The following is a 13,564-nucleotide window of genomic DNA, read 5'->3' as shown; positions in this document are numbered from 1 at the left end:
AATCACCGTTTTGTAAATCACTATAGCATTGATTCATGTTAATGCCTCTACAGTGCACAACCAAAGCTCAATGACTACATGTAGTATCAATGTCTAGGTAGTACGAATGTCTGCGAAAACGCCGGGATCAACACTTGCGGGGCAAAAACTGTGAATTCCGAGCTACGATGAGTCCCAGACGAACACCCCAGGGTTTCTGCTCCCACGGGTCCTCAGACGGAATCACGAAATCGTGTGGAACTTCCTCATCTCCATGAAGCTCGGCGTACGTGCTCAGTAACGGCGCCACGCGCTCTTGCCACGCCCGATACGACAACTTGACGTTCAATCCGAGCTTGTCTAGCTTGTCAATGTCGCGTCCATAATGTGCGAAAAATGTCCCCATGCATCGCACATGGGAGAGTTTTCCACCCAGCCTTTCCCCCATGTTTTTTCAGACCAAGGGGCTTCAGACGGAACAACAAATTTCGCGAGGACTCAGCCGTTCTTGAACAGATCCACATACGTTTCAAGAGCTGGAATAATAATCTCGTTCCACACCGCAGTATTGCGGTCCCAAGCAAAACCTAGGGCGTCAAGCACGGGTCTGTCGCGAGTCGTATGCTCTACATAGCTTGTACTTGTTCGACAGGCGTTCACAACCTTTCCCAGTGCCTTTCCCCACGCTTTCTCTGGCCATGGATCAGAAGATGGCACTACGAATGACCGCGGTATAATGCAGTTGCCAAATTCTTGGCGATAGACCCGAAGAGACGGCAGGATCTTCTCGTCCCAGTCGCGATCGACAAGCGTCATCTCGTAGCAAAACTCGATCCTGTCCTGCTCTTCCTTTGACGTGGCAACTTGAGCGCTATACGATATCTTTTGACGAATGTTTTCAGCCATACTTCCCAGTCAATAACCCCACGCCAGTCTTGGCCAGGTTTTGTCATCAGTTGGGACGACGAATTTTCGCGGGACATCCGTCATGTCTTGCGCACCGAGGGTTTTGGACAGCCAATCAGGACCGTTCTAACTTCGGAACAGTGAATTTAATTTGGAAGTTCCAAATTTAATTCACTGAAAGTTCGGTACTCCAGTTCCCAGAATTTAGTCCCAAAATCTGATCAAGATGACGGCGCTGGCGCTGGCAGTGGCGCTCGTGCTGCTGCCCACGGCGTCCGCCTTCTCGCTCCTGAGGCACGACACCAGCCCTCTGTTCACCAAGGCCTTCCAGGTGCACTCTCTGACCTCGGAGAGCTACGAGGACATGCTCAAGGCCTCGGACACAGTCTGGCTCGTGGACTACTACGCGCCGTGGTGTCCGCACTGCCGCCACTTCGCCCCCGAGTGGGAACGGATCGCCAACTTTTACGCCAAAACCGACAAAGTCAAAGTGGGCGCCGTGGACTGCACCAAGTACACTGAAATTTGCAATAGCGAGAACATTCACGGGTATCCGGGAGTGAAAATTCACCATGTCCCGGCAGACGCGGAGAAGGCCATTATGATGCCCCTAGGCGCCAAGAACACTAAAGTGGTGATTAGCTGGGCGGAGAGGAAGATGGAGGAGCACGGGATCAAGTCTGGGGTCAATGTTGAGGACCTTAACGCTCAGTTGAAGAATTTCAGGGGCGACGGCGTTGCTGACGAGAGTGGCGAGGAAGGGAAGGCGAGGTACAGTGACCAGTCCCTGGAGATGAAGTACAAACGTCTGCATGATGCAGGTATCGCTGCCGTGTCGACGTTCCAGAACGGGTTCTTCATGGGGGAGAGTGTGCTGGAAGGAGAGAGGTACGACGCGGCGTTGAATTGGGCGGAAGCGTTGGCGGCGTCGTTCCCGATGAAGAAGAATAGAATGGCTTTGTCGATGCTAGTGGAGTCCATGAAGACGAGCAATCATTGGAGTTATGCGGACTGGGGAGTGTTGCTGACCAAGTGGAAGGAAGCGGCGAGTCAGATGACGTTTCCACCGAGCTTGTTCACGTCCAGTGAGGATAAAAGTTGGGCGCACTGCAAGTCGTACACGTGCGGGCTGTGGACACTGTTCCACACGATTTCTGTGAGCGACCTGAAGGTTAGTACAAAGTCGAAGGTGCGACCGTGGAAGCCGAGCAAGGTCATGGCGGCCATCAGGCTTTACGTGAAGAACTTTTTCGGATGTGAAGAATGTCGAGAACACTTTATGGCGGCGAATCCGGAGAGTATTATCCGTGATCTCGCTGCTAGCGATGGACAAGGGCCGCACGCTGTGGCGTTCTGGATCTGGAAGATGCATAATACCGTGAACAAAGTGACCAAGAAAGCCCAGTGGCCGTCGATGACGGACTGTCCGATCTGCTACGTGGAAGACGGCGAGCCCGCTTCGCTGGACCCAGTACGTCTGCATGAGGACAAGATCGTGGCCTACGTCACGAGCGCCTACGACCACGACGACGACGAGATGTACGCAATGAACGCGGCGCACAATGGAACTCTCGTTGCGATGTGGTCGTCGATGGAAGCCTTCAGCGCCATGATGATGGTGCTGGGCTTTTTCTTGATGCTTGCGTTCGCGTACAAGACGAGGGCCAATCGCACTCCAGGCCGAAAGGTGCTGATGACAAGAGATCACACCGCATAGAGGAGAACTATTTAGGCAGTGGATGAGCGAGTGAATATACGCTCGTGCCTACCAGCATTCCTACGCAGGAGTGTCACTCCGGTGCTGCAGCTACGTATTCAAACTGATTGCGTTGAACGTGCTGGATTGCGCTGTGGACATTAGCGCTTGGATTTGGGCTTCTGTATGGGTTCATCTAAACAACACGAAAGCAGCGCCGACAGGCATGCCAGCTCATCTAAACAAGCGCCACTTGCGTCTTTCAGTGATCGCATCGACGAGCAATCTGCAACTTCCCACATAGCGGCAGTCCACCAAGAAACTTCCTCGTGGTCAATCGGTCAATGAAGCAACAAACAGCAAGATGCCGTTCAGAGTACTGAGGTCAACACTTGGTTAAATATGACAGATTTATCCTCTCTCATTGGCTATTTAACGTGTTAATCCAATACATAAGCCACACTATCCACACTATCTCCGTTCAATATTGCGCACTTCCTGCGTAGATACGCAACGCCTGGCTTCAAGCGCACGTCGCGTACGTCGTCGGTATCGGCCGCTCCACGCGTCATAACCGAATCCTAGCAAAAGAGAACCAAGTCCGTCATGGCCGTCAAGACGCTGCTGCTGGCGGCTGCGATGGCCGCCGTCGCCTCCGCGCGCCAGGCGCGCGACAACAGCCCGCTCTTCACGACGGAGCAGTGCCAGGTGCGCACGCTCAACAGCGAGGGCCACGCCGCCATGCTGAAGGACACGAGCGCCGTGTGGCTCGTGGACTACTACGCGCCGTGGTGCCCGCACTGCCGCCAGTTCGCGCCCGCGTGGGAGAAGGCCGCCGCCTTCTACGCCGACAAGGCCAACGTCAACATCGCCGCCGTCGACTGCACGCAGAACAGCCAGGTGTGCAACAGCGAGGGCATCCTGGGCTACCCGACCATCAAGCTGTACCATGTGCCCCCGGAGGGCAAAGAGCCCGCCAAGATGCCCCCGCAGAGCCGCAAGAACACCAATACGGTCATTGCCTGGGTGGAGGAGCAGATGGAGGCCCACGGCATGAAGACCAGCGCCGATGCGGGAGATATCGACGCGCACATTGAGAAGATCAACACGGACTGTGAGATGGGCTCTACCACCAAGACGGCAGCGAAGGCGAAGACGGCGGAGCAGACGCTGGACGACCAGAGCTTGGTGATGAAGTACAAGAGGCTGCATGACGCAGGGATTGCTGCCGTGTCGACGTTCGAGAACGGGTTTTATGTCGGCACCACGGTGCTGGAAGGAGAGAGGTACGATGCTGCGGTGACGTGGGTGGAGGCTCTGGCGGTGTCCTTCCCCATCCAGGGCAACCGAGAGGCGCTGGATTCGCTGGCGGTGGCGATCAAGAAGCAGATCAAGTGGCCCCAGAGCGAGTGGAACGCGATGCTAACCGAGTGGAAGAAGAACGCCACGGCGACCAGCTTCCCCGCCAACTTGTTCGAGTCGAGCGAGAAGAAGAACTGGGCGTACTGCACCACGTACACGTGCGGCGTCTGGACGCTTTTCCACACGCTGAGTGTGAGTGAGATCAAGTCGGAAGCGGCGTTGAAGCCCAGCGAGATCATGGCTGCGATTCGGCTCTTTGTCAAGTACTTCTTCAGCTGTGAGGAGTGCCAGCGCCACTTCATGATGGCCAACCCGGAGAGTTTGCTCGAGAAGCTGGCGGAGAGCGACGCCGAGGGCCCGCGCGCTGTCGCAAGCTGGATCTGGAAGATGCACAACAAGGTCAACAAGGTACTCAAGTACAGCCAGTGGCCGACTCGGGAGAGCTGCCCCCAGTGCTACGTGGACGACGGCGAGCCGCTGGATCTGAACCCTGCGCGGCTGCACGAGCAGGAGATTCTGGCCTACGTGGCCAGCGTCTTCGGCCACAAAGACACCGACCTGTTTTTCCTGGACGCCGCATCAAACGGCGTCTGGCCGGCCGCAGTGTCGCTGATGCAGCGATACAGCTCCGTGACCATGGTCGCAGTGGTGGTGCTCCTCATGCTACCGTTCATGTTGCGCTCCAAGAAGACCCCCAAGACCGAAAAGACCGACTAATCTATCCCTACGCGCTCGCCGCGGCCTTCATTCTGCGAGCGAGACGCTTCTAACGTTGGTGCTTGTAAATACGCTTCAACATGCATTGTCCACTTCAACTTGGTCGACTATCAAACGATCTATGCTGTACTGGAGTTTATCTACATATATATGCTTTACCATAGTTTTATATTTGGATTTTCGTACTTAAATGCGATTGAATCAGTCGAGCCTAAAGCTCATCACTCTCCAAGTCGCCTTATATCGGACAAGTCGAACGCAACGACTTCAACTATCACAGCGCAATGGCCGCACGCCAAGCCGAGAAGAAGCTGCTAGTGGCGGCGGCGAAGAACGGCCTGGCCATCCCGTGCGACTCGGACGCCACCGCCTTCCTGTTGGCGCACCCGCGTGGCGCCTACACGGCCGCGCGCACCGTGCAGCAGACCAAGATCTTCGACTATGAGGCGCATATCCGCCGTCTCGGTACGATCTGATATAATGCAGATTAAATAAGAGTAAATTACTGGAGACTGACTGTTATACTCTATGCCCTGCAGTGGATTCGACTGTGGCCATGCAGACGGACAAGCAGTTGGTGCCCAGTGCCGTGGAGAAGGAGCTGAGACCGAGGACGGAGGCCACTCTGCAGGCCGCTATGACGGCGTTTAAAGCGCAGTTCGAGGTCCACAAGGACCAGGAGTACAAGATCAACGTGCTGGTGTGTCCTTCTGAGGGGGACACTGCAGGACAGGGAGACGGACAGGTGCTGGCCGACACGGACGTGTTCTGTCACGTGGGGTTCCTCCCGCCGCTCCGCTCCGAGATGGTCAAGCTGGAGGTGGCTGGACTGCCCCGTCATAACGCGGCGGCAAAGGACTCGGCCTGGGTGAGGGAGCGCAAGGCCATCTACGACAGGATGGCGCCCGATATGGAGGAGGTGATCCTCATGGACCCGGCGACGAGGCAGCTGCTGGAAGGCTCGCAGACCAACTTCTATGCGATCCAGGACGGAGCGGTGTACACGGCGGAAGATGGGATTCTTAAGGGAACTGTCAGGTCGCTCGTGCTGGAGGTTTGTGCGGAGAACGGGATCCCCGTGAAGCTCTCGCCCCCGACGCTGGATGATGTCGAGAAGTGGCAAGGGTGCTTCATCTCGAGCACGTCGAGGTTGGTGCTCGGAGCGAAGTCGCTGGAATATGAGTACCCTGAGACCAAGAAATTCATGACGCGAACGTTCCCACCGCACCCGATTCTGGATCAAATCACGACTTCTGTCCGCACCTCGGTGATCGGCAAGAGCTCGGAGGTTTTCAAGTGATGATTTCAGTCGTGTGGGCTTCGAGGTTGATCCGGATCATATCCAGTTATGACGATCTCGCTCTCCCCTTCAGCCGGGTGATTTTGCAGCGCAGCCTCCTCAGTTGAAATAGAGGTACTGTCCGGTACGACTTGCTCGTCTAACTCATGTTTCTCATCTTCAATCTGCTCCCACGCTTGCACGCCGAAGTACGAGCGCTCTTGTCGTTGTCGCAGGATTTCCTTACGTCTTGCTTCCCGCTCCAACCTGCTCTGAGCTTCAGCTTCAGCCTTCTGTCTCCGCTGATCCTCTAACCACTGCAGTACTTTCGCAGGTGTGCTCATTCCCGTCAGTAACTTCCACCTCACAAGAGGCCAGCGAAGCAAGCGCTCCGCCACTCGTGCTCGGTATCCACCGCCAGCGTTGAGCCAATTGCTCAAAGCTGTGATAGCCGTTGCTCGGTCATTCAGCATCGCAAACGAGCAGCTCAAGCGCATCCAGTCCGAGTCGTCGAGCTTCGAGACAGCATCTATCTCGTGCTGTGATTGCTGTCGACGAAGAGCTGCCATCACCGCCTTCCGTTTAGTGGTTAACTCTGAAGGCTTGTGCGTCTGACGCTTCCTCATCACCAGGTACGCATCTTTCGCCAGCACGTACTCTCGTTGATGGAAGTAGCGATCCCCGGCTTCCCGCCAGGTCTCAGGAGCTTTGATCCAGTCTTGCCATGTGTGATGAACGGAGTGCAGATTCCCCCGGTAAGTTTTGCTATATGCGTCGTCGTATGCCACCGCGCATAGCTGACGACTGGACTTTCCCTCTAACTCCATGATTCGAGCAGCCAGGAAGACAATATCAAAGGATTCCCAGCCGAAAGGCGAAGCATCCATGGTGTGTAGGACATATTCACGGCTTTGACGAAACATCTTCAACGAGAACATGACAATGCCAGCTCGAAAGATCACCTCCATCAGTCGAGCATATCTGGGGAAGCACGAGATGATACTACCAAGAAGTTCCGCAGCATGGCGATAGTCCCCGTTCAATTCCAGTGCGTAGGCGATTTCTTGCAGGAACGACGGGTTGCTGAGGAACACGAGGTGCGTGCTGGCCTGCTGAAAGAAAAACAAGGACTTGCTGAGATATCCCCACTCTGAACTCACTTCAAACTGCTTTAACAAGCAGCGTCCAAGTTGTCGTAGCAGTGCAGGTGGGACATCTTGATACGAAGAAGTTGCTGAATGATCGTGGAATCGAGTGTACTGCATGCTGTGAACCGCCTCCAGAAGACACTTGCAAGCTTCTTCGTACTGCCCATTGTGCATGAGTGCAAACCCTTTTCGAGACGCCTCTGACCCCCATGAACGTCCTAAGAAATGCGCAGCCACACGCTTCCAGCGATCACGAGTCAATTGGTTGGTACTGCCCGGTCCGGTAGTCGGTGGGGGATTCCTGCGGCGGTAAATCCGCTCCATAATCGGGTCCTCCTCGTAAAATTCATGATAGAAAAACTTGCGGAGCTTTCTCTTCTTCGCCGGCACCATCTCTTCAGTCAAGGTGTGTTCAATGGACAAATTAGCTGCTACAGCTTCGTAGTGGAGATTCAGCGGGGGCGGTCCCTTCAGGTTCTCAGCGAACTCCATCAAGACCTCGACGTTCACCCTCAGAAACATCGGATAGTCGATCACCATGTGCCGTAGCGCTGCGATTTCCTGTGATGACCAGAGCAACTTTTCCAGGTGAGTGCCTTCCAGCTCCCAGTCCTGGCGCTCCATAGCCCCCACGTCTTCCCTCATCATGCGTAAGTTGCGCTTTTTACGGACTCTTTTTTCTTGTAGGCGAGCTTCAATTGCGTCGAGGTTCTGAGCTCTCTTGTCTTCCTCTTCCATGGCTTCACGCTCACGCTTCTCGAGGATACGATCAAGCTGGAGCTGCACTTGCTGAACGCGATGCTGCCGAGTTTCTTCGTCGTACATCAACTTGCGGTTCCTCGCTTCTTGCAGTCGGTCCTTCTGTTTGTTGGCCACTTGGTCGGCTAGTTGTTGCATCTGCTCCAGCGTGCGCTTGTACTCTTCCGCTTGACGTAGCGCTCGTCTGGTTTCTTGTCCTAGATCGTCTTCACTTTGCATGAGGGACGATTCATTCGCCTCCCGTCGACGTTCGATGTCTCGAAGCCGCTTCCTCTCACGACAGAGCTTGAAGTACTGCTCCTTGCGCTCTTTCTCTTCGACAGCTCGACTGAGAGCGTCTTCGTCGCGCATCAACAGATTTTCACGACGCTGGCGTTCTTCCAGAGCTTTTTGCGCCTCCATCTTGGCGAATTGCATGGGGTCGAGAGAGTACTTCATCTTCTCCTTCTCGCGCTTGGCAGCCCACTGATCTGCTATCAAACTCTTCCGCTCAGCGAAATGCCACCGACGACTGCTCTTGTCCGCCTCCTCCATGAGTTCTCGTTCTTGCTGCTCGCGACAAACTTCCTCGTGTTTTTGCCGTCGTAGGGCTTCCTTCTGGTGCTCAACTTCTCTAAACTTCGCTCGTTCGGCGTCTTCTTCCGCTTCCAAACGCCAGCGCAACTCCTCTTCCTCCCTCTCTCGTTGTCTCAATCTTTGTTGCGCTTCAGCCTTCGCTGCCTTGGACAAACTCGCCCAACGTGCCTTCTCTTCTTCATGCGCTATCAAGCGCTGTCGCTCCATCTCCAGCTTCTTCTCTGCATCAGCTCGCATGATCGTCTCCATCTCTCTTAGCTGCTGTTGAGCTCGCTCCTGTAGGAACTTTTCACGCTTGGACACCTCCATCAAGCGGTCTCGAGCTTCAAGCTCCCGACGCTGAGACTCGGCCACCACGTAGCGCATCTGGTACTCCTCGATCAGCATCAGCGCGTTCTCTTCCTGCTCGCGGCGTTGACGCTTGAGCTTCTGACGGATTCTCATATCCTCCTCGACCGTACCCAACGCATGCACAAACTCACGCGTCTCCATCTCGATTCTGTGCATCATTTCACGCTCCCGAGCTTCTGAAAGTCGCTCAGTAGTTCGTGCCAGCTCTTTCTTCAAAGTTTCGTCATGAATTGCTCGCTTCTGCTCTCGCCGAGCGCGTTTCGCCTCCAAGAACCGCTCCTTTGCTGCTTGTAAGTCTCGTTCACGCTTTGCCACTAGCTGGCGTAATTCATGAACGGCATGGAAAAGCTGGCGACGTGTGGCTTCAACCGGACGCGCGGCATTCCGCGCTGCAATTGCGTTAAACTTTGGCGTTCGCTGCTGACCCCGAGATACTTCGACAGCAACGTGCGTCTCGGTGATAAGCACCAGCATCGAGTTAAGTTTTGCTGCTAGAGCGCGATCTCCTCGAGCTATTTCATGCAGTCGATGGAGGTTCCCAGTCGGGGAGATGGAGGCCAGCAGTAGTCTCAACTGGGTCTGAAGCTCGTGCTTTATCCGTTTACGCGTTGCTCGCCCCCTCCACGCAGCTTGGAGTCTCGCAGCATGCAACACGGTTGGTTGAAGAATTCTCTCTCGCCTTCGTAACCATTTACGCACACAGCGTTGAATTGTACGCGCGGCTTCCCATTGAGCATACAACGCGTCCAAGTTCCGACGACGACGAGCCCAGCGTTGGCTGCGGAAGCGAAAGACGCGCTGGATGTGAACAGCAAATGGAGCAAGAGTTTCAAGACGTCGCTGCTCTTCAGCTTGCCACGCCACGTACTGTCGCCAGACTCGCCATCGCGATCTCAGTCGTCGTCGCGCGTACAACTTGAACAGCGGCGTGAACTTGTACAAACTGGCCAAGCTGGAGGAGCGGATGTCTGCGAGGAGGGCGTGGACTCGAGTGTCTTCTTGGTAAGCTTCAAGGCGTATTCTATGCTGCTCTCGAGCGAGGGATTGAATCGATTCGTCTAATGGTGCTGCATCGACTCGCCCCTTGTCCTGCTCCTCCAGCTTCAGTAGGAGTGCGGGGACATCTGGAACAGGAATATGAAGCTTCGGTGGACTTGGGCATGGCATCCGGAACTCTTGACGCGGTAGAGCATTGGTAGCAGGGATTCGAGGCGGAGATACTACCGGGGTGATGATCTCCTGGGCGATGACACTGGCGATAGCGCCTCGATTGCGAACTGATGCCCGTTTACTCTGCTCCGTACGACGTAGTTTTAAGTAGTTGATAGGCTCTGGCGCCACGTCGAGAGTTGGTCGGGGCTTTTTCGTTGGGCTTATGGACTTGACTTGGCCTTGGTTGGCTGGGTGGACGAGCTCAGTTTGTTGAAGCGCCTTGAGCTGTTGCAGTTGCCGGATCGACTGGAGTTCTCCTGGTCGAATGCGCCACTCCACCTCAGTCCCCGCTTGTCGATCACCGTCGTTGTTATCGGTCCATTGTTCGAGACCAAAGCTCTTGGAATCAACTTCTTCATGCGTTGCCAGTCGGAACTGCATGACGGCGTGCGTCGTTCAAGACCCAAACATCGATGTTGAGATCAATTCTCGACTTTGAAACGCACCTTCGACCTATTTATTTCTTGCACACATACCCCACAAGTCGAGTCTCCCTCTACTTGGCAAGAGATGCCTGCTGATGCTGACGAGGAAGAAGCTCTGGAGGATGTCGAAGATGATGACCAAAGTGAAGGAGATGAGGGAGAGGAATACGAAAACGAAGGAGAAGAAGATGCCGAAGATGATCAGGAGAACGACGACGACGAAGATGATGATGATGAAGAAGAATCAAACCAAGATTCCAAGAAGAAGACGAAATCCTCAAAGACCCCCAGCAGTTCCGTCAAAGTATTGGCCGGTGGCGCTGCTTCGTACGTGATTCCTCCCGTCCGTCCACGTCCTCAACGTCCAGCAGACAGCGACGCTGGAGTGCGGATCACCCAGCAGAAGCAACTTGGTCGTGCTTGGGCGGACGGCCCTCGCGTAGACTTGGTGCACTTGGAGTACGTACAGGAAGACTTCGAGCGCCGCCAAGAAGCTGTCGCGAATATTCGAGAGCGCATGACGTTGAAGTCGCGTCCAGGCTACCAGCTCCGCGTCCACATGAAGTGGAATTGCCAGACTTTATCCCGGATGATCCTGCGTCGCCACTTCCTGTGGCTTCCGTGCGTGGTGAGCTCGCTGCCTGAAGCAGTTTGGGACGGCGACATCCTTCAGGTCCACATGCACCTGCTCCAGCGAGCCGACGTCAACATGCGTGACCTGCTCACGGGACAGTTAGCACTCAACATCGCCATCCAGCAGCAGCACGAACCCATTGCTCGTCTCCTGATCGATCGAGGCGCCGACGTGAACCAGCAAGACGACGTGTCGCTGCTCGCTCCAGTGCACAACACCATCATCATGGGCAACAAGGCTCTGTTCCGTCGTCTGCTGAAGGCTGGAGCGGATGTGGGGCTGGCTGACCGAGAAGGCTTCACTCCTCTGCACTGGGCGTCCGTGCGCGGGTATCTGGAGATCGTGGCTCAATTGGTTGAGATCTCGGGCGCTGACGTCAACCACCAGGACGCCATGGGCTGGACGCCACTCCACATCGCCTGCTTCAAGGGATACCCGGACCTCGTCGAGTATTTCCTGGTCGAACGTCACGCGCGCACCGATCTGGAGGACTGCTACGGCTTCACGCCCATGATGTTCGCTCGGATCGCTGAAAACATGGACGTCGTCAAGCGTCTGGACGACTTCGCAGCTCAACAGGAAGCCAAACGACTGCGGAAACTCGCAGCGGGGAAGACGGACAACAAGAACGCGAAGAAGAAGAAGAGATCAACGTCCCCCAAGCGCTTGTTCATATGAGCCAAGAACTGAGCGAAGCTAGTTAGCGTTAGTCTCCTCTTCATTGCTGCGGAGCACAACGCGGCGGCGTCCAGGAGGAGGCAGGTACTCGATCTCGTCACGATATCGGTCACGATCCCAGCGCAGCACGCGCTCCACCGGTACAATACGCGCAGTCATGGCGCCAAGTTGAGCTAGAATCTGCTTGGCTGCAGGCGTCTCGGCCACGTCGAACGCTGTGAGTCCGTACATGTTCTTGTGGTTCACGTCCGCTCCTCCGTCCTCCAAGTCACGACGTAGCAGCAGCTGCAGGATTCTCTTGAGCGTGGCGAGGCGTTCAGGCGTCTCCGGCGTCGCGAGTACCAGCGCTGTGATAGCCACCGAGTTGTTGCCGTCTTCGTCGAAGCAGTCCGCTTCCAGTCGACTCTGCAGCACCAGGAACTCCACCACTTGGGGCTGCGCACTGGTGATGGCCCACAACAGCAAACTTCCAGGCCTCCAGCGCTTCGGTACGTCGTTCAGCGGCGACGCGCAGCTCAGTAGCAGCTTCAGGGTGTCCAGGTGACCAGCAGCGCACGCGTAATGCAGCGGCGTGGCTTCCGCGGGGTCCAGCATGAGGCTGTAGCGGAAGTTGGTCGTGCGTGGCGCCGTGCTCTCCAGCGTCGACTCGGACTCGCGCAGGTTCGGGTTGTCCGGGAGCCGCGCGAGCGGAGATGCGCCATGCTGCAGCAACAACTGCACGGCTGCGAGCTGCTGGTGCAGCACTGCGGTGTGCAGCAGCGTCTCTCCGAAGGCGTTGCACGCTCTGACGATCGAATTGACGTCTGCCTCCTCCCCAGAGCTCAAGGCAACTTGAAGAGACTTGGCGTCACCCAGCGCGATCGCGCGCTGCAGCGGCAGCAACCCACCACTCGACTGCGCCGCCGGCATGCAGCCATCTCTCGACTCCCCACTCAGGAACGCGCGGTCTCCAGCACCCAAGAAGCTCTAGCAACAGAATAGCAGCTCAACGTCAGTACGCAAGTAGCAGCAGAGTCAGTCAATGCGCGACTGTAGCCACGTACGTCGACTGGGCGAGACGCGGCCTGGCGCAGCTTCTGGTCCGATGCGAAGGCTCTGGGCGCGAGCGGGTTGCCGTTCACATGGCGCAGCCTCTCGCTCTCGAGCCGCGCAGCTCGCGCCTCCTGCTCGGGCGTCGCCTGCTCCAGCAGCTCCATAACCCCCTGCGAATAGAGAGTCGTCCTATTAAAGAGTGGTCGTCTGTGTACTAATATCAAAAAGCTACTGTCTATTGAGTTATCGACGCGTCGGCTTCCTCCTCGACCGACACCAAGTTGCACGCCAGGTACGCGGCTGGGCTGGGCGACATATTAAGAAAAACTGCATCATAGAAGCTGGGGACCTGGAGACTCTCTGTGTGTCTGAGAGGGACGAAGCGTCGGTGGGGGTCGATGAGCAGCAGCCGCGGGCCTAGGCGCTGCCGCCCACGAGGATGTTGTTGATGGGGATGTGCACGAGCTTCACGAAGAAGCCGATGAAGCCCATCATGAGGAAGCCCACGGACGTGGCGCCGGCGATACGCGCGAACTCTGGTTTAGAGAGAGAGCAAGCAATAAGGTCAGAGTTACGCGAGGTTTTAGAGGCATGGGGAGAGCTGCTGGCGCGCACCTTTCCGGTCGGGCTTGTTGCACTTCTTGATGAGGTGGAGGCTGTTCTTGAAGAACTGGTTCAGCGGCTGGAACACGAGCGCGTTGACGTCGGACATGGCTGCAAGAGGAGCTAACGGGGGCGGGGCTTGAGTGCTCGAGGGGAAACGAGGGAATGACACCTCAGGCGGGCCACGCGGCGGTCGCGGATCGCGAG

The 13,564-nt window shown here is 56.1% G+C and overlaps 5 protein-coding genes across 5 annotated transcripts; 3 read left to right on the top strand and 2 right to left on the bottom strand.

The window, feature by feature from the left end:
* Nucleotides 1-1,111: 1,111 nt before the first annotated feature.
* On the top strand, nt 1,112-2,602 carry PHYSODRAFT_532968 (hypothetical protein; the record flags this gene model as incomplete). The annotated part of the gene is made up of 2 exons (XM_009540242.1): nt 1,112-1,621; nt 1,670-2,602. The coding sequence occupies 2 exons, from the start codon at nt 1,112-1,114 to the stop codon at nt 2,600-2,602; spliced, it is 1,443 nt and encodes a 480-aa protein (XP_009538537.1).
* Nucleotides 2,603-3,187: 585 nt separating this feature from the next.
* PHYSODRAFT_353129 (hypothetical protein) lies at nt 3,188-5,960 on the top strand (the record flags this gene model as incomplete). The annotated part of the gene is made up of 4 exons (XM_009540241.1): nt 3,188-4,468; nt 4,590-4,594; nt 4,941-5,125; nt 5,200-5,960. 4 exons carry the CDS (start codon nt 3,188-3,190, stop codon nt 5,958-5,960), a joined length of 2,232 nt encoding a protein of 743 aa, XP_009538536.1.
* A 289-nt stretch (nt 5,961-6,249) lies between these two features.
* Nucleotides 6,250-9,940, bottom strand: PHYSODRAFT_307452 (hypothetical protein; the record flags this gene model as incomplete). The annotated part of the gene is made up of 2 exons (XM_009540240.1): nt 6,250-6,256; nt 6,303-9,940. 2 exons carry the CDS (start codon nt 9,938-9,940, stop codon nt 6,250-6,252), a joined length of 3,645 nt encoding a protein of 1,214 aa, XP_009538535.1.
* A 1,179-nt stretch (nt 9,941-11,119) lies between these two features.
* On the top strand, nt 11,120-11,722 carry PHYSODRAFT_319893 (hypothetical protein; the record flags this gene model as incomplete). The annotated part of the gene is made up of 1 exon (XM_009540239.1): nt 11,120-11,722. The coding sequence occupies one exon, from the start codon at nt 11,120-11,122 to the stop codon at nt 11,720-11,722; it is 603 nt and encodes a 200-aa protein (XP_009538534.1).
* An 18-nt stretch (nt 11,723-11,740) lies between these two features.
* On the bottom strand, nt 11,741-13,466 carry PHYSODRAFT_532775 (hypothetical protein; the record flags this gene model as incomplete). The annotated part of the gene is made up of 4 exons (XM_009540238.1): nt 11,741-12,688; nt 12,766-12,885; nt 13,190-13,290; nt 13,370-13,466. 4 exons carry the CDS (start codon nt 13,464-13,466, stop codon nt 11,741-11,743), a joined length of 1,266 nt encoding a protein of 421 aa, XP_009538533.1.
* Between the last annotated feature and the right edge of the window lie 98 nt (nt 13,467-13,564).

Source organism: Phytophthora sojae (genome assembly GCF_000149755.1).
Source record: "Phytophthora sojae unplaced genomic scaffold PHYSOscaffold_15, whole genome shotgun sequence".
NCBI classification, from domain to species: domain Eukaryota; phylum Oomycota; class Peronosporomycetes; order Peronosporales; family Peronosporaceae; genus Phytophthora; species Phytophthora sojae.
This window is presented reverse-complemented; position numbering and strand designations above follow the sequence as displayed.